The sequence below is a fragment of the Labrus mixtus genome, chromosome 7 (assembly GCF_963584025.1).
Source record: "Labrus mixtus chromosome 7, fLabMix1.1, whole genome shotgun sequence".
NCBI lineage: Eukaryota > Metazoa > Chordata > Actinopteri > Labriformes > Labridae > Labrus > Labrus mixtus.
Genome location: NC_083618.1, coordinates 11,304,636 through 11,326,050, shown reverse-complemented (window position 1 = coordinate 11,326,050; position 21,415 = coordinate 11,304,636). Strand labels below are relative to the sequence as shown.

General features: G+C 38.9%; 1 protein-coding gene across 1 annotated transcript in view; it reads right to left on the bottom strand.

The window, feature by feature from the left end:
• cacna1da (calcium channel, voltage-dependent, L type, alpha 1D subunit, a) overlaps nucleotides 1-21,131 on the bottom strand; it is a 59,062-nt gene extending 37,931 nt beyond the window's left edge. Inside the window, exons 1-3 of the mRNA XM_061042904.1 lie at nucleotides 20,664-21,131; nucleotides 18,897-19,002; nucleotides 2,209-2,348 (exon numbers count right to left, since the gene is read on the bottom strand). Of these exons, the coding sequence (XP_060898887.1) occupies nucleotides 2,209-2,348; nucleotides 18,897-19,002; nucleotides 20,664-20,989 (572 nt within the window). The 5' untranslated portion in view covers nucleotides 20,990-21,131. The remainder of the gene's footprint in view (nucleotides 1-2,208; nucleotides 2,349-18,896; nucleotides 19,003-20,663) is intronic.
• Nucleotides 21,132-21,415: the final 284 nt, after the last annotated feature.

The window sequence follows — 21,415 nt, the reverse complement described above, 5'->3', positions numbered from 1 at the left end:
AAACAATAAATCATTTCTATTCAAAGATGGCAAATACACTTTTAGGACTCGATGAAGAAATTATCTGTTATTTATTTACAAGGAAAAGCTGAGTGGCAGCCTACCTGCCAACATTAGGATGTGATAAAGAGGGAGATTTGGGGAAAAATCAGCTTGTCCCCATCGACCCCGTCCCCATATAACCCTAAACCACAGATTTATAAATTCAATCAACAGATGTGGAAGCAGGGCTGGCCATTTTGGGGGCCCCCCAAGCATCTCATCACATTGGAGCAAAGTTAAGAGATGAGTGACCACTTAGCAATTTTAGAATCGCAGTTTTTCTGCAACAAGGTAACATTTTTATATATATTTCACAGTTAAACTCAAAACAGGAATGAAATAGAAGCCCAATGATTTCATTTGAGTTATCTGTAATGTGCAAACATATGAGGACACCATTGAATCTTTTGGGAGAAATACCAATCAGGAATTCAGCAGGAGAAAGGGTTACAATACCGCTCTAATCGGTAGTGTTGTCGGGTACAGTGCAGCAGCATCTGCACATATGTTAAAAGTAGTTCCATAGCTGTTGACTTCTCTGCAGTGACCAAATCTTCATGAGGATAGAGGACCTTTCATTATAGTCAGTTAGACATTTTTCACCTAGCCAAGAGGGGAGATCATCCCCACACATCACATCAGAGCTGTGGACTCAGAGCCGAGACTGAAGCTGTCGATGGTGTCTGTAGGGAGCTCTAAGGGCCTATAAGCTCCTTCTGCTCAGACTTATGTTAGACTGAGTCACAGCTGTAAGACTGACTGCCTGCCACTGGGATGTCATTACTCACGCAGCCATGTTCAAAAGAAAACTACAGTCGTGTATTATTGACCCTTCTTAACTGAATATACCTGAGGAATCAAACTTTAACAGGGTTAAATAGTGACGCATCACTTAACATACCAGTCCAGCTGATTAATGTCAACATTCAGTAGTTAGGCAATCTGAGAGCGAGTTTACACTAAATGTTTCAGTCCATCTACTACAAATCTTACGTTCTCAACAATCATTTTGTAAAACACACAACTGTGTTTGAGAACATAAAATATTTTTTCTAATGTGTAAGTCTTCCACTAGTTTCACTGTATTTCAGACTCTTGAACCTCTTACAACTCAAGCAACAGTAATACATTTGATAGACTAGATAACATAACACATATATATATAATAGAAAGTGGTTATGTTATCGCTATAAGGTTGTGTTGTCTAAATTGTGTTGTCAAACATTGTAACAGAGGAGAAAAGGGAACTAGGCATGCTTTGAGAGACACGTCTTTACTAAACTTCTTTAAAACATGGCATATATATAAACTGTTAGAATCTAAAAATATAAGAAAAAAAAGCATAGCCTGTTGATGCAGTGGACTGAAACTTGACCTCTGACACAAGTTCTTTTAGATGTTTGGGTAACAGTCACCCTTCAGAGCAGGAGCAGCCGTCTTTGCATTTGGCTGCATGGCAGAACAAGCCTGCATGCAGCATATAAACAAATCTGACCCAGCTACCCACTGGACTGTGTGTGTGAGAGGAGTGAAAGACGGAGGAGAGAAAGGAAGGACAATGGAGGAGAAAAAAAAAAAAGCTGCAATAAAGATGAAGACAACAAGAGAAAGAGCAAGCAGGAGACAGGAAAGAGGGCAGAGTGAGGTGGGGAGGAGGAGGAGGTGAAGCAGGAAGTGCACAATTTGAGAAATCAAAATGGAAGGGGGAAGAATTGGAAAAAAAAAAAAAAAAAAGCTGCAGAGACAAAGCAGAGCCGGATGGAACAGAGAGCTAGAGAGAGAGAGAGAGAGAAAGACAGTCAGTGAAAGGAGAGAAATCTGGGAGGGAGTGTTGGAGAAGAGATGAAGTATGGAGAGATGGTGACTCATTCCAGCGGTGGTAAAGCTCTGATTTATTCTCTCTGTCTTTTCTGGGTCATATACTGTGGGTGTATGAGGGTCTCTATTAGCACTTGGTCGCTCAGTGTAGAGGCTTAAACAACTTAAACAGAAACACTGTCAACCGTAAGTGTTAAACTGATGTCCAAGTGCAAATCCAGAGCCTGGACAACAATATCAAAAACCTTGTGACATGTTTGGATCAGCTGGCATGTTGGTATTCAGTTAGATCAAATACTTTGTTTTAGTCAAATCAATCGATTAAAATAACTGATGCTCAGCACTTACCCTATGACGACAATGACGAAATCCAGCATGTTCCAACCGTTCCGCACATACGCGTTCTGGTGCATCACCAAACCGTAAGCGATGATCTTCAGAAAGGTCTCAATTGTGAAAATGATGAGGAAGGCATACTCAACTGTTTCCTGCAGACACAAGGAGAAAAACAGAGAATCATTTGATTTAAATAGGAACTAGTTAGATGGATGGTCATTAATAAAAGAAGCATATATACAATAAATTATGCACAGAAAAAGGCGCAGAGGAGTCAAACATCAATGCAGAAATGAGTGTGCAGTTCTGTAGTACATCGCCCGATGGAGAGAAGACTTTTGTCAAAAGAAGCCCCTGTAGAATATTGAACAGATACTTGAAATGTTGAAATATGGCTTATGTACAGCTTCATTCTGTTTAATGCACAGTGTTTATTTGTGAAGAATTATAGCTGAATTACAAAACTAATGAGTTCTGTTTTTATAGAAGTTCTCTCACCTATTGTTTGTCATTGCATCTCTTACAATCTAATCTCATATTAATGTCATCATATTTAAATAGCTACCTTAATCAGAATCAGAAGTACATTTACACATGTGTGTAAATGACTTGGTGTATTGGTGCTAAACAATTAACAAGGAAATAACACAGAACTAGCAACAACTAAAATAGTACAGTATAAGAAGCTATTACAATATATAAAATAGAATTTAAAAATGTAAAATATTAAATGATAAAAATAAATTTACAAAAGGTGCAATGTAGGAGCTGTGCAGTGGACTGCAATAATAATCAGCAATATAAATACATTATAGTCCCATTAAATCATTTAACAAGACTAACCCTATATGCTGCAACCATAATCTAAGAAAATATATTTTTGTGCAATTTTTGCCTCTGTTAGATAGGACAGCCGAAGAGAGACAGGAAATGTAGGGAAGAGAGAGTGGGGCACGACAAGCAGCAAAGGGCCGAGGTCGGATTCAAACCCACGGCCGCTGCCACGAGGACTGTAGCGTCTGTACATTTTTAAAGAAACACAAAATCCCAATAAAATGTTGTTGTCTCAAAAATAAAAAAGACCAACATATGCAACATTTTCCGATAGTCAAGTTTGTTCTGTCTGATCTGATTTGGTTCTCAGTCTTTCCAAAGATGTCTTGGCACATATTTACAGAACCATAAAAACCAGAAGAGTGTGAGAAACCTCAAACTAGGACTGAAAAAAGACCACAGGCGTAATGATTTGTGTGAGGAATAAAACATATTTCACAGGATCACATTGAATACAGTGGAAGATCAAAACAAAAAACATTTGTTATCATCTTGGAATATTTATTTATAAAATGCAATATTTTAGTACTGAACAACCAGTCAACCAATCTTTTACTCACTGATGCATGATGAATATATCTGAGAAATGTTCAATAACTGTACAAACACACTTTGATTCATGTTTTAGAGGGTATGTATGCATGTAGAGATCAGACGCAGTGATGCAGGATTGTGTCCTTCTCGGGTTGTTTCAAAGACGGGCAGAACAAAATCATCAGGTCGAGGTCGATCGGGTGCACAGCAGACAACAGAATAGCACAGCTGGATAAAGGTGCTATGTGCATGTTAGTGCTGGAGGATGACACATCACAGGATGACTCAGCTGTTTAGGACAGTTCTAGGACCTCCCTGGAGATAGGAAACCAGAGTGATGCCCTATTCACACAGACACCATATCATCTCTCCACCCAGGCTGCTAAACATGTTTAGTGAATGTCAATAACAGTCATGTAGCATTTCACATGTCTTGCCCTTTAGGTCCTATAAGAAATAAAAAAAACAGGCAAATGCCTAGAGCCACACACATATAATATATCCTCAGCCTGAGGCAGTCCTTTAGTCGCTGCTCCGTGGTCTCTTTGAACACCATGAATACAGGAGCACTGTGGACTGCGGGCTTGTTTTCCCTGCAGTTTACTGCAGATTGTGAGAAGCACTTAGCCCACAATAAGAGACATGGGACTCTTTGTTAGTGAAGTAAAAGGTTGAGTTAAGCTCATGGCTGCTGCCTCTATGTTGGAGCAAGCTTGGGCTACAGGGAGCAGGGAGAACACAACGATCCATCGGGTGGAAGGAAGGGGGAGGTGAACTATTATAGAGGCGTTTACAGACAAAAGGGACCGACAGAAAACTGCAATTTCAGTTCATGTTGGTGTCAGTAAGGCATGATAGGAGGTCATTTGCGAATGTTTTCTCAAGATCTAGACCTATTTTTCTGGTTTTCTAAGGATAACAAAGCTGGTTTTTCCTATTATAACGGATTAATTTATTGCGCTCAATAAATTTTCTTGTGAAAACAGGATCATTTTCGGGCAATCTGACCTGAATTATTCCGGGGAAGTTAGATAAATAAATCGAGATTTCGAGAAAACCAGCGGAAATCACTCATAATCACAGAAAAGCAGAGTTAATAAAAACTATGGATGGTGTCCACTAACAGCTTCCTTAAATTTGAGAATAAATGATTTTGACATCATATTTCCACCAGTGTTTTCTACAGCATTCATTGAGTTATAACTGTCGAGATACTGAAACCAGCATGTCATGCTTTGTCAGAACAGTTTGAGCGTTCCAACTTCCAAGCCAAGTCAATTCATGCAAATTGCCACTTCCTGGTTTGGAAAAGCATGTTGAATGTAATCGCAAATGAAAACCATTCCCTCTTAATTAATCAGTGATTTATTCAAGCATCTGCACATTAAACTGTGAGAAGGAAGAGGAGAGTGAGGGAGACGGAGAGAAAAGAAGACAGAGTGGAAAGAGAGAGAGGCCTTTGGGGATGACCATAAATATATCTCTGAGTCATCGTAGTTTATTTGTGCTGTAAAGAAACTCACTGTATCTTACCTTCTCTCATTGAATATGTGCATATTATGAGATACAGTATATATACATTTTCTGCTTATCTCTTAGGTATTCAGCACAACATGAAATATAATGCACCTAAGCATACACTGACAAACACATGTTTATGTCCTGTAATGCACGCTAACCTCTCATCATTGAAGTCAAAGCAGGATGACACACGGAATAATACACGTTTCTCTGCAGCCGTACAGACCCTGCTCTTCACAGGTCATGTTTACAGTCCATCTCACACACTCGCAGAGCTCAGATCGCCATATGACAAAAGGAAGCTAACTAACCCACTGAGCCGTGCATTCTTCAACCTGAGCTCCCATATGACTGAACCATGTGGACATCAGTGTAAAAACGCTGGTTAGGGTTCAGATAAATCTGTGCTCAGTGCACATCCGCCTCTGTGAATCCTCCTCCAGACTACACTCAAAATATACCCAATTAAATTGTGTGCAGTACTAACATGTGGAACAGGAGTTATAAAAACACAATAAAACAGCTTGTGTGCTAATTAAAGTACCGTTGTTCAAACGTGATCACTTCATAGCTATATAAAGCCGGATTTAAACTGCAGACTCTTAAAACAAGACAGGGAACTCAATGTTTCAAATATAATATACAATCAATTCAATATGAATAACGGATTTATAAACGTAAGACTATTTACATTTTAATTACACTTGAATTTCATTTTTAAAACCAAGATAAAAAATCTACCTCTCTGCAGAAAAAACGTAACTCCTTAATTCTTAAGCCCTTCATAGGATAAGGAAAAACTCCTCTCCAAAAACTTTAGTAAGAAAAGAAATCAATGAAGTGTCAGTGAAAACAAAGAGGAGTGGAAGAGGCATAAGATACATCTTGTGTGCACACCACAGTATACCAGATAAATAAAATGAAAGTACAGCAAGCACTACCGACCAACATGATATCTACAAACACGTTGACAGAATACTTTGATCAATTAGAGAAACTTTCCCTTTTTTCTGTAGCCTGTGCTTAAAAAATATAGCTTGGGTTGAATGCCACATACATCGTTGTTTAATCTAGTCAACAATTTAAAAACCAAAATGTATACAAGTGGTATCTGTCTTCTGTTGAGGCTCTTTAAGTCTTACTCTCCTTCTGCCTCAGTTCCAATAAAGGTCACGTTAAAACAATAAAGAAATCAAACCAAATTAAGTGGAAAGAGCGGTCAACATGACTGACATATAAAATGAATGTCAATGCTTTGTGTTATCAGTGACGAAGGCATGAAGTCATCAGAAGTGGGAATGGGAGAGAGAAGGAAGAGGAATTAATCACAGCAGATGATTTTTTATTTTTTTCCTCATCCATGAAATGGTGCGAATATATTACAAAGCATATTTGAATTAGAGACGTGATATCATAAGATGAGACCTATAAAGATCATTTGTTACAGGTATTAATCATTGTATCCATACAATGTCAAAAAAAAAAGGAAAATGATCTGCTTGAGTTTCCCAATGCTCAAAATGACATCCTCAAACTTCTTGTTAACCCAAACGTACTCTGTTTACAAGATTAGAGGACTAGAAAAATCTAAAAAAAATAACGATATTTGAGGAGTTAAAAAACAGATGTTGCCATTCTTTAGGATATTTCTCACAACAATTCATTTATTTCAAGTGCAAAGACTAATTTGACTGAACAGCGTTTTATTGCATGTTTGATATTGGGTTGTAATTTTAATACATATTCTAATATCTAATATAAAACTCTACATCCTGTTGTATGAAAGTTCACTTTTAAGCATGTGATGACTAGCACAGTCACATGAGTAACAGTAATCAATCAATCAATCTTTATCTGTAAAGTCTAGGTCTAGACTTTACTCTTTGTTTTATTATTTGATATATTATATCTGTGTTTGACAGCAGCTTTGATGGAGAGTAAACACAACAAAATACAAGTGATACTACAGATGTCAGTACCAACCATATAGTAGAACATACAGTCATTGCATGTACAGCCATACAGCACATGAGTTTAGTTATCAGCCAAATAAACAGACCTCTGTTTTACTGTGATTTTACATCTGTTGCTGCCCTTAACATGAGCTTAACACTTGCAGAACTTCCATCTCTGTCCTGCTACACCTCCTCCCCCATCCTCACTACATCCTCCCTTTCCTTCCCCTGTCTGTATAGATCAGTCAGTGCCATGTAGCCAAGCCAGGGGGGTTAGGGCAGCCAGCATTTAGTGCTTCTTCACCGCCCACTCCTGCAGGTTTGCACAATAAATATGTGTGCTTCAGAGTGCACTCTTTATCTGTTGTGTGTGTGTAGTCTGTGACAACAGTTACAGAATGTGTTTGTTTCTACTTAAAAACTTAAAATCACTTTTACATTATGTATATACCATAATTCACACATCTGCTCTTACGTCCAGTTCTTTATCGCTCCATTCAGCTGTGTCCATGTGTTTTGTACATATAGCGTACAAATGTGTCCTTGTGTGTAGAATATGTGTATGCACAAGTCTATATATGTGTGTGTGTGTGTGTGTGTGTGTGTGTGTGTGTGTGTGTGTGTGTGTGTGTGTGTGTGTGTGGTACAGTACTGTGGGGGCGGTCGGGAGTTGAGTTGTGTGAGGATGTGCATGTCACTCTGCCAAGGAAAACACTTCAAGTGCAGGTCATCTCAGGTATACCCACACTGCCAAGAGAATGTTTTCCCAAAGAAAGAAAACACGACACTGAGTATGTATTGCACAAGATCGCTGATGTAGTACTGAGGTTCGCCCTCGCCCTCGACTTTCACCATCAACACTGCTTTCAACAGCGATGTAGTTGTTCATAGTTTGTAAAATGCAGCGGCTGTGAAAGAACAGGGAGCTTCACTTTTCAAAGTTATTCCTTAGTGCAGCGTCGTACCACTTTAATGCCGAGGTGTACAATACAGCACAACTTATTCAGTGTAGCCAGGTGTCTGAATCCTGTTTCTAGGTTTTAGCTCAAATGGTACTACACAAGGAGCCAGCATATCTTAACTGTGCAGGTGTCTCCATCGCTCTGTCTGAGTTTGCGACCTGTCTTTATTCAGTTGACAACAACTCCTCTGATTTGATTTGGTGTCATCCTTAGTTATCGTGCCTCGCATGTTAAATTCATCTCTCTCACTCTGTCGTGTTTAGTTTCCCTCATATACACACAAGACTAGGCATACACGCACGCACCCACACACACACACACATACACACACTTGTAAAGTCAGACAAGTAAAAGACAAGTAACTTTTCCAATGCAATCATCATAATTTTAGTTTAATAAATGTGGAAATTTGGTCCATTCCACATCAGCCATATCAGGGCTTGACATTACTGGCTTGCTGGCCCGGACGTATAATCCAAAAACTCCAGGCCACTAAATAACAAAACACTAATTCAGAATAACAACAATTTCAGCATTACTATTTAAGCACCTATTCTCGTGTCATAGCTGAAAGGCAGCCACCACCAACAGCTTCACTGCTGTCACTGTGAGCGCTCTCATTATACTCAGATTGTACACTCAGACATGGATTGCAGTGCAGGTTTTCTCTAATAAAATAGTATGGTCAAATATTTTAAAACCACCAATTCCCAGCCAGAACCTGGGCAAATATCTACATTTTAAAGAAACGTCAATCACCAGAAGAGTCGAGGCAGATTGACAGAGTATGTAAACAGAAAGGACAGACAGTTTGAACCAGTTGGCTGAAACACTATGAATCAAAAAAATTACAATATAGTATTTTGAGAATCAATGCTAGGTGCTAGGAAAAGCTAAGGTAGTTTGATCATTATTTCTGAATCATAAGTAATGTTCCTGGGCCAGTGGGGAATTTTACTTAATTTCAACCCTGAATATATAAAAGATTTGTTATAACACTTTCGAATGCTAAATCATCACCATTAGTGACACTATCAGCCTTTTTTTTTTTTAAACCTTAACATGACACAGAAAAACTGCTTAGTTCAAATATCAGGGAAATGAAGGACCAGAAAGAAGCAGAAGAACATGTTAAATGAATAAAAAAAATGAAACTTTTTAAGTTCTCCATTGTGGGATAAATTTGTCTAAGTCCATCTTTTTGTAACTCTCATTCAATGAGGTTTGCAGTTTACAAACAGATCTTCAGACTGAAGTGCACATACTAAGACAATCAGCTGTTTTTAGAAGAAAGAAATAACTGTTGAATTTACTGAAGTCCATTTAAATCATGATGTGGTACTGATTAAGGATCTGCAGTGAACACAAAGCTGGTCTGAGAAAAATGTTTTTTTGTTTGTTTTTGTGAGTTAATAGACAAATGACCTCTGCTTCTATATGTTTTGTGTTTTACTAGCATATTTTCTCATCTCTTGTGGGTGGAGAAAAAAACACCAGAGAGGATATTCATCTTAAATGTTTTTTTATAGACCTACATTTTCTTAAAGTTAAGAACAGTTGAAGGTGAAAGTAACATGAAATAGATATCAATGCCCAACCAAAACAGGTATAAACCAAAAACAGGCAATAAAAATAACATACAATGCTTTGAATCTTAATATTTGGATATTTTGAATCTTATACAATTTGTGTGAGTTTGATGTAAACTACAAATATGAAATAATTGGCAGTTGGCAATTGGTTTACTGCGAAGTGCTACTAAATAAGATATACATTACATTACATTACTGAAACATTAACTATTTTAGTTGGACAACAAAAAAACATAAAGAAGTTGAAACAGAAAAATATGCATAATAAGTAATTTTTGGTCTTTGCATGAATTAATTAGATATCGTACAAAGGGAAAACATTTGAAAGATAAATGAATTCCTTCGAGTATCCCTTTAAGAGGGCCCACACACTGTATGCTGCTCATGGCTGCACTTTCACACAGTATACATGTATGCACACAAAGCTAACACAGCTCTGACTCCCTCTTCCCTCTCTCCATCCCTCTTTTTCTAACAAAGACACACACACACACACACACACACACTCTCACTTTTGCACACACATGCAGAAACACACATTCAGAGATAACAAGCAGGGACGGAGCTAGTGTGAGCCACAAATGAGCAGTTACGTTAAGTGACTAAACACATACTTCTACAATCATCTCTATGGGAGTCCTCAGTTCAGACACTGCTGCCTGTGCCAGGCATTATACACACACACACACACACACACACACACACACACACACACACACACTGAGCCAAATGCTTTCCATCACAGATGTACACATTTACACCCTTCAAACCCTCAACCAAAACACTGGCACATAAACCTCAGCAGCGCTCCTCATATGGAAACACACGTCATCAACTCCCCTACAAAAAAATACAAATTTATAATTATATTACTCCATCAAAAATAATTAGTCAGCAAAACTGGGAACCTACGAGTGTTTAAAGAAATGATCAGATACAGGTAGATTGTTAAACTGTAAATACAGACATTATACCTTGAGGGTGATTACCAGATGGATTATAGACGCCAAATGTAATATTAAGTCCATACTACATTAAAATGAAAGAGTTATACAGTATCTGGAGTGGAACTGTGCAATTCTCTCGATAATGGCTTAAAATGCGGCTCAATTATTATTTAATTTAAAATAATTTATTTTGAAAATCTAATGTGAAATAAATCTCTAGTGTGAGATGCTTGTATTTGATCGTTTCAGTAGGTATTGTTGATTTTGTATCATTTGTGAAAGAAAAAGTAAACAGTTAGCCATCTGATTACCAACAGTAACTTATTATTATTATTGTTATTAAGAAAGGTGCAGGTATTATAATACGTTTTCTTCTTCCTGCTCCTGTTTGTTCATGAACAGTGTATAAGTACTTAGAGAAAAATGTTGTACGTGTACTTTGTGTTATTGTGTTGGAATCATACACTAAAATGATCAAATAAATCAAATGTGAATGAATGAATTGTGGTTTATGTTAGCATATTTATTCTATACCAAACCATCTAGCAGATCATTTCTGTTTATAGTTAGCACGTCTATGAACAACAATATAACTGAGCCCGAACTCTAAACCAGCCTTTCTAAACTTCAGCACCCTGCATCCAGCATCCAGCCATAGCACCTTGGGGTGCCATCTGACTTTATCAGGAGTTCCATCAAATGGCATAAAAATTCAACATACAATTATCATGAATATGCAGATCATTAGCTATCGTGTCAATAATCTAAAATTGTCTCAAATGCCCCTTTCCTGAAATCCCAACGTCAACACGGGCAGCAGATAAATATGCACTATGCCAGTGCTTCTCAACTGGTCTAGTCTCAGGACCCACTACCAACTCCCTTGTGAAAATTGTGACCGGAATTTAAGATACTTTTCAACCAATCAGACCGAGTTAGTGAAAAATTGTACAATTTTGACCTCAGGGTACAACATATGTGACAAAAAAAGAAATGGAACCAAACTAACAGGTTTAAAAAGTGCTGCATCAGCTTTTTGACTGTTTTTTTTTTTTCATCAAGGCCCACTAAAAACAGCTCTGCGACCCACTTTTGGTTCCCGACCCACCAGTTGAGAGCCACTGCACTATGCAATAGCATACATTTTTGTTGTTTTTAGTCAGCATGTGTTTATGGTGTGAGCGGTGGCTGCTGCAAACCAGCTATGGAACTTGTTTTGGAAGAAAGAAAAAAAAAAAAAGGCACCAGAAAGGTAAGTTAAATCTGAGTCTGAGCCATCAGCTTCATCATTGAGCTGCCCCGAAGCAGCAAGTGTAGCTGAGGCTGGTAGCAAGACGTAAAAAAACAGACACCATGATTACATTTACATGTAGTGTATGGTTTCATCTTTACCAGAGATCCCTCATCTCCACCTCTCTAGTATGAAATTGTAAAATCAAGCTATGGTTTCGAGCAAACTTATAACATTCATTCCTAACAAAGTCGTATCCATCAATAGCTATGATGCAGAATAATGTTGGTTTTTTTTTTTAACTCAACACCACTGACAGAGCAAGTGATGATGAAGCATGCTGAAGTGTTGGAGAAATCAGTGGAAGCTAGCTGTCTTGAAGCCTAATTAATAGTGAAAGCTAAAGAGCCACACACAATTGCTGAGACGGTCAAATTGCCAGTACAGGCACAGCATTGAGTCAATAAAATTCTTGGCCCACAAGAAGCAAAATAAATTACAGAAGTTCTGCTGTATGACTGAAAAACTGGAAGCAGAATAAATGACGTCTACAGATACTGAAGACGTGGGTTTAGAAAAAAAATTCTCCTTACAAATTGAATAATCAACCAACATCAGCCTGCACGGTGAGCTATTAGAAAACGTTCAATTCATGGATGAACTGTATTAGTATCTGCACTGATCAGGCCACTGCCATGACCGGGGGTGCCAAGGGTTTCATTGGCATGGTAACAGGAGTAAGATCGACCATGCGAACCACTCACTGTTTCATTCACAGGGAGGCACTAGTTGTGAAGACATTGCCAAAAGAACTTATCCGTATACTGGACAGAGCGGTGGACATTTATGTGTTTATTTCATCAGTGTCCGACCATTAAGGACCAGTCTTTTTTACATTCTGTGTGTAGAAATGGCAGCAGAATATCCTACACTGACTGCTGCTACATTACACACAGCCGTCAAATGGGGGACAGTTTTGAGCCGACTGTACAAGTTAAAAGAAGAGCTCCGAATTTTTCCTGACTGGAGAGAATTCTGCATATGCATATTCTCAAAGGTTTGCAAAACTTGAATATTTGGGCAACATTTACAAATATCTTAATGAATTGAAGGCTAAAATGCAAGGCAAAGAAGAAAGTCTTCCACCTTGTCTGACAAACTTCAGATCAAAACTCACAATAGCAGCGGACTCCCTGTCTTTAAATCTCAGCATCTGAAAGTTCTTTGAGAGTTTTAGACATTATTTTCCATCAGAATCTTTCGCTTTGGAGTTGTACTCTGGAAAGCTCAAAAGACTTGTCACTGATGGCAACTGGCAGAGATCAGGGAACATCGAAAATGAAACAATGACATTTAAAGACATCGCTTTGGACATGGGGAAGTAATACCCAATACTTTCAATTACTGCAATTCAAATTCTGCTTCCCTTCTCAACCATGTGTGAACACAGCTTTCCCAGCTCACCGTGCAACACCAACAAGCACAGGCAGCACTGAGAGCTGTAGACCAGGAGCTCCATGTCTGCCTCTCATCCATCCCTGCCAGAATACGTAGAGCAGCTGTGTGCATCGTCCCAGGCTCAGGTTTCCCATCACAGTTGTGCATTGTTGTATCACTCTCTCTCTAACAGCAATCCATTGTGTGTGTGTTGGCTGTCAGAGGGTTGTAGACTGGTTGTTTTTAATTTATACATTAAGATAGGGGTGAAAATTGGGACTTGATATTTGCACATATTTAAATGTTCCATGACTTAAAAAAAGGTTGATGCTGCTCTACATACTGTGTTTATCAGAAAATGGGTGTGCTGTGTTAAGCTATGAATCCTCCTTTATTGAAAATAATCTTGGGGGGGGCTAAATGAAAGACATTCAGATTTTTTTTCCCACGATTTTACAGATGTTTGGGGGGTTGTCTGCCTTTTTTTTTGGTAGGAGAGCTGTAGAGTGACAGGGAATGTGGGGAGAAACAGTGGGAATCGAACATGCAAACCAGTGTGACAAGGACGCCCACTATACCAGCTGAACCAAACCAGTGCCCTGATCCACACTCTTATTGAATACTCAATAATTATCCTCTGATCAATAATCTTGCAGTCCCTTTAAAAACAAGCTGATCTATCATGACATAACAAAATAATTTGACGTAATATCTCAAGATGATGGCATAACAGCATTTAATTATTGAAGAATATTGAATATCTGGCCTCCTCACATTTCTAGTCTCTCTTTAAAAGGCCAACAATGTCTACATTCCTTTTTCCATTTGCCAGAAAAAAAAGGTGGCGGATGTTACAATGGCACTGATAATACCATCAGTTGACATATTAAAAATACAATGATATATTGTGCCCATTCTAATCTTTGACAAGAGCATATGCAAAGTGAAAGAAGCCCCTCTGTGACTGTTTGTCATACTGAAGGGTTCAGTGACTGTGATCAGACATGTGTTGCCTCTGAGTGACAAATTTGGCACAGTGAGGGTTGTTGGTATATATTTACATAGGCAATGACTTTGCTGCTAGCTGCTCATTTTGAGGTACAAAGTGTTTACATTCCAAGCCTGAAGCAGAAGACCTGTTTGAAAATGCAGCATTACATGTGAAAAACACTTTATTCTAAGGTCTTTTTTTGTACTTGTTTCACATGAAGGGAGTGTTAGATTAAAGTATGACACAACAGTCAACATAAGGGTTAATTTAAGATTTCTATGCTTAGTTTATCTGCTGTGTATTTGAACCAATGACCAAAACATGTTTATTCATTTGTGTGGTTAATGAATTTAATGAATTTAATGAATAAGGACAGTGCACATTTATCAACACACCATCAATAAGAAGTCTACAGTATATACTGATATGAGCCCAATAGCTGAATTTATTCCCTAGTAAAATATCTGATGGTCTAACAGTGGTGCTGGCAATACACTGGAGTACAAGAGTGTCTTAAAGAGAAACAATATGTGATATTAAAACGTTCATTTTGCTCTTAACATCCCCTAAAGATCCACCTCGCCCCACTTCCCTCTGGACAAAGGTAGAGCACTGAGGTGCAGACGGGCTCACCTTGGGAAGAGCCTGATCTCTGCTGTCATAGCTGCCCTGAATAAAAGGCCTGTTTGACATTGTTTGTTTTATAAACTGTGTTTTGTGTATGTTGTGTTCTTTGGTGGGGTATATTATCTATTGGACAGATACGGTGCTGTGAAATGAAATTTCCACATGGGGACAATAAAGTCTAAATTCTAAATTCTTGGCAAGATATAACTAGGCAAGCACATGGTTTGCTACCTTTTTTGAATAAAACCTCATTCTTCAAAAAAAAAAAAAGGAAATATCTTGCTTGTCAGCATAGAGGTCATGTGTGGTTGTCATGGTGACAAACCAAATGCACAAGTGTTAAATGACAAGCATGTAACTGTGATTACTGTAACGTTTCACTAGTTCAGCTCTAACAGACATTTACAAGAGCATCTCCATCCTCCCTCAGCTCTACTAATCTCTCCTCAGCTCGTTGTGACAAAATACGTCAACATCAAAAGAAAGTATTTTTTGAATATTTAACCTAAACCCTGGTACTAAATAAGGATCTCAATAAAAACAGGAAACCACGTGTGACATGTAAGGTGTTTCTCATCAGTCCCTCTTCCAGCATTAAAGGGATATTTTCATATATGAAAAATAATTAGCTCAATGATCCACATTTATCAAATGCTAATAGGCTCAACGGTTACAGCATCCAAATGCGAAGCAGCCTCCCCCTTTGAGTTCTCTGCTGCCGTCCATATGACCTCCATTGGACTTTTTACTCTATATATGATTGTGTCCTTTTGTCCCCAGTAAAATAAATAGCTCTGCGGCTCCACAGTTATGCAATAACAGTGGTACGGGCAAACACTACATGATACCATACGCATTTCCCTGCATGTTACCCTAAGAGGGATGAGACGTATGAATCATATTCACCATGAAAAGGTCATTGTTTTGCTCAGCTACCTTCAGCAGGAGCTGCCCGGGGTGTCGAGTCGCTGATAGATAAGTCAGAAATGACCTTAAAGCAAAGGCAGGAGAATGCAGGCTATTTGTCTGTCCCCGAGTCAAGGTGGGTAGAGGACGGCACAGTCACGTGTGTGCACTTGTTACTATTGCAGGGACATGACTAAACAAAGGAAGAGCAATGACAGAGAGTGCTAAGCAGAGGAAGACGAAATGACTCCGAGTTCCTGACAAGGTTTTATGTACGCGTGTGTGCTTGCGACATCTTGTTACTCACTTGTGCCTCCTGGTGGCGGCAGGACCCCAATTTCTGTCCCTACGTTCTGCCAAGGGAGGAATTTCTATTTATAATGAGCTGCTGCATTTAAGCAAGTCTTACTAACAAGGAGACAGACTCATTCTATTGTGCGTCCTATGACTTTGCAGCATCGTCCTGTTTAAAGTCAACTCTGCTGCACTTACACACTGTGTGTGAACAATGTGGCACAAACCATAAAGGTTCAGGATTTGATGTTGAACAATAATGCACTAAGTGAACTATCTGCACCACAAAAAATACCTCGAAGTCCGCTTGTTGTAGCTGCAGGGATCAGTGTCTCTTAATGTTGAAAGTTACACCACAATGTCCCGTACTCAAAAACAGCCCACAGGCTACAGTGATATCATTTCAGCCTTGCTTTACACAACAAGCCTCTCAGCAGCCCTCCTCAGGTTTCATATCAGCCTTTGGTCCACCTGTGAGGCTACGGAGCACAGTGGTGTGAAATAGCAATCTTCACTGAGGCCACTACAGCAAAAAAAAAACAGCTCAGCGTTTTTCCTCACTAACACTCCTCCTGTGACTACAGCGTGAGCTCTGTAGAACAACAAGGCCAAGCTGGCACACCTGCCCTACAAATTATCTATTGTTCTGCCTCTGCTGAAAAAGGGGAAGAATGCATTATTCACCCCCTTGGTATCTGATTTAATGTTGACCCTGCAGAATTAAACCGAAGTCCTGTGCAAGCAATGAACCCCTATCTGAAGCACTGCAAGGATATGTAGAAAGATCAGCAAAAACATATCGAGTGCTGTATAGAAGAATGTGTATAAGCGTTTTCAAAAGTTGAGCTTTCTCTTCACTTTACTAAAAATAAGCCACTTTATGATAATCAATCTTATATCATGTCATATCCTCACACCCCTATAATAACCCCATCTATTAAGCTTTTAATCAGCATTAATGTGGCTCAGTCCAGGATCCCCTGGTCGGACTCGGCAATGAACTAAACATTGAGATTGTTTCTGGTGCATCCATCAATCATACCTGTCTCCTATTTATGTAGAGCTGACATGTCTCTGGTCTATAATAGTAACAAATATCACTGATGATTTCCCAGCAGGTATTGTTAAGCAGACATAATGAAGGCATCATCAAAAAAAAAAATCCAAACTATCCATCACACTAATATGACCTCTTAGCTTTGGTTTGTAAAAAACTAAATGTGATGCAGAACGCAGCTTCTTTACAAGCGTGCAAAGTTATTTAGTCTGACGCCATTGGTCGTTATCAGACGATAGAAGCACCTCTAGACTTTTCTCTCTCACAGACACACTTGGATTTTATCTGAACACAGAAGAAAAGCTCAGATTTTGACATCACTGAATTTCTTGAACACTGCAGCTACATGTTGGTTGCTATCAGTAAGAATGAAAAATCATCCGCCATAACTCAAAACCACACACAGATTGTACCAGAGAACACTGTATAAGACAGAGTATATATTATGAAGGTGGGGCAACATTAGGGATTGCCATCAGTCTAGCTCATCAGATGTTATATGAACTATATTCTTTAAGCACTTAAATACACATTTTATATATGCTTGTTGTAAAATATGTATGAGAAAACATGTTGAATACTGTATAAACACATATACAGACAAAAAACTCAGGGTACCAATGAAGTCAAGCACCAATCCGATCTGTGTTCCCTTTGTTCCTAAAGTTCATAACTTTAGGACACTCCAACTCTTTCAAACTCCCAGACTAACCCTGACAATACACTGCAGATAAACTGTACCAGACACTGTAATGTCCCAGATGGCCCACTTTTCCCCGATGCACCACTGTGCAAACAAACACCCTGAGGTCACTCTCCAGGAGGTCACACTGAGAAGCAGTACACACTACTCCTTCAAAGTAGACCGGGCACACTTTGTACCAAAGCTGTAGATTATCTTGCACAGCGAAGTAACACTTCCGTTGATCAGGTTTGGTAAACCTCACTCTAACATGATCCCGAAGCTTTCCAGAACATTCAAATGTATGCAGACACTCTGTATGAGCAGCGCTTGAATCATTAAGCAGTACAGCTTCATTCTGCTCATGCAAGGACCACATTCACTGTGTTTGTCTGCCTTTCTGGGAACGCACTCGACCACAGCTGTGGAACAATGCTTACATTACTACATCACCCATAATTCATCACACAGATATGAACGCAAAAGGTGCACAGAGTGGTGCAATGACAAGGAAATCTGAAAATAGAAAGCTGAATAGAACCTCTGTAGAGGGAAAGTAAGACATGATAAAGCACCGATGAGGATAGTTGTCAGAGTGTTTCTGTGTGTAGGCACAGCACACACTTCAAATCTGCATGATGAAGCAAAACACTGAAGAGAATATACTGTGTGTGCAACATCTCACTATTCATGCTAAATCTTCGACTACATCTTCAGTTTGAAACTCGTGAAACAGTACACTCGAACCTTATCAGTCCAAAGAGGATTACAAAGTAATGACACATTCTTTATGCATTTTGAAACAATTTAACAAATAGAGTAGATCAACGCTAGGCAAACAAGAAGACAACAACAGGCACTGGAACAGATAATCTTTTTATCCTTCTTTTTATCCTCATCACAAACATAGCCCAAACATTTTTTTATATTCCTAACAAACAGCTTATTCATCCTGTTTTTTTATATATATATATATATATATATATATGTACCAAATGTAAATCCAACAAGACAGCAGAGGTTTACACAGTTTGAACACATAAGTACATGATGTAGAGCAACACAAGTCTTTCAACACAGGCAGCCGAACTGATTGTAAAGACACATAGAGACACAAAGAGACTACTCACCAGGTCGTGGTTTATGGAGTTGGAATCATCTTCAGGAAAGGGGATATAGACAGCTAGGGCCATACAATTGGCAAAAATAGCAATTAATATAAAGATATCAAATGGCCTGAGAAAAGAGGTTAAGGAAAACCTGGAGGAAAATGATGTAAAACTCAAGAAGATAATATATTAATGATAAAGAGACACATGTCAAAGGCCCCTAATGCGTTGTTAATACTTCTGCACAATTAATACCTGATTACTTATTCAAAAAACTCAATAGGTTAGACATTATGCAGGGTTCCAGGGGCCCTTTGATCTGCATCCATTATGAACAACCCTTTGGAAAATGTAAATGAACGAAGAGTATTTCGACTGCAGTAACTGGACTTGTGCTTTGGTTTGTGCTGTCAAGCCACTAAGCTGCCTTTATACTGTGTTATTGATATAAAATCAGAGAAATGGATCCTAACCTTCAGTTAACAGGTAGTGATGAGATTAAGAGTCAGTAAAGCAAGCATTTTTTGTCATCTTGCCCTTTAGATCCTTATAAAGTATCTAAGAAAAAAACATTGGAAAGACCTTATTACAGCCTGTTTTACTTGTCTTAGTATTACTAAACAAAGAAAAGGGTAATATGACCTTCATTTATTACCTTTGCCCACCAATTTATCTTTGAGGACAAGTGACCCTAACCCTTTTTTCAAGATTAAAAAATATTCCCTCTTGGCGTTCATGAGATAATACAATCAGTTATACCAAAGTATAATGGTCAAAGTGTTTATCAAGATGGTTCTGGTGTCAAAGTGAAGTTTACCTTTAACCTTTTGATTGATAATGTTTTGACTTGCATCTCTTTATATCATTTAATGAAATTGAGTCATAATTTGTAGCGTAGATCACACTGACCTTTGATTTTTGGCCATCAAATTCTAATTGGTTCATCCTGATGTCCAAGTGGATTATTGTGTCCAATTTAAAAAAATCTTGCCTCATGATAAATTGTGTTCAATTGAAATGGAAAGATAGACTGACATCCTGAAAACACTTGTTGGTTTGGGTGCCATGGTAGACATCTTAAATTTACTGTCACTGGCAGGATACAGAAACAAACATTCAGGGGTGCACTGTTGCTGTATTCAGTCCAGGCTGAGCAAAGTCAGACTCCTGATACAGCAACAGCAGCATCTCAAATAGTGTACTGTTTGTAAATCCCCATTGACATTTTTGTGGCCAGCGCACAAAGGTGGATTATGAAATGTATCTGAGCGACTCACGTGAGGCAATCTTCTTTATAACATCTGATGGCTTTCGTGATGACAGCATCTGCTTTAGCGTCCCCCCACCCCCACCCTGAATGGTGCACAGTCTACACCACCAGTATTTTAGGATCCTATGACTCTCAATATTTTTGATGAGAAAATTGCATTTCAGTTTGACATCAGGGACTTCTTGAAATGTGTTCTCTTGTCTTACCAGCAATGAAAACCAAAGATATTACATTTATGCTTATAAATAATAATAAAAAAAAACTTTATCCCATTGTACCTAAAAATACTGTAGTGTTTTTTTTTCTTTATAGAATGCATATGTAGGCTACTATTAAAATAGTAGTTAAAACTTAAATGATTTATTGATTATTTAGATAGTGTCTAATTAATTCTCTGTTAAATGTCTGACAGACAAATCAATAAATATTTTGAGCTTTGTCAACAAAAACTGCTTTACAGTTAAACCTTTGCGCTAAGACCCGTAACCACCACCAAATGAAACCACAGTAAAGGATACTTCCACTCCACCAGGCTGATGCAAGCCCTGCGTATGGGGTTGTTAAGTTTTAGGCAGAACAGAGCCCTGGCTGGCCTGCTGTTGGCGTTGCTGCCTTGTTTCTTGCTTTTGGCATACTGTGCCCGCTTCTTCTGTGCCAACGCACCTACCGGGATGGTGGTGGACGTTTGGGCGGGCAGTACAGGAGGAGCGGGTGGTGCAGCAGGAGCTGCTGGGGCCGGGGTAGGGGCCGCAGCGGGGGCGGGTGCAGGGGCAGGGGTCACGGGGGGAGGGGCCTCTGGGGCCGCAGCAGGGGCTGGGTCTGGGGCGGGCCCGTTGGCGCTCATGGTGCGGGTGTGGCTCTGTGAGGAGCATCCAGCAGCATGGATCTGCCAGGGTAGACAGGGAGGCTAGAGGAGGGCAGAGGAGTCTGACCAAAGAGCTGGCACGTCACCAGAGGGAGCGACTCTGGTGCTGCTGGCATAATTTGCCTCTGAGAATGAGAAAAGGGTGAGAATAAATAGTGTCAGTACATTCATTCATTTAGGATAAGTCGATAAGAATGCCTTTATAGTCATGGAGATTCTACAATTTATTTTCCTGTGTATCTCCTTAAACAAAAGTACTATTCACTTCATGTCCACATGCATTTTAACCACACACAGACACAGCACATATATAATAGTATTTCAAAAGGATAGATAAAATTCACATTTAAAAAGCCTTTGGAAAATATAAGAATAATCTCCGTTACTTGAAAGTGAGCATATAAC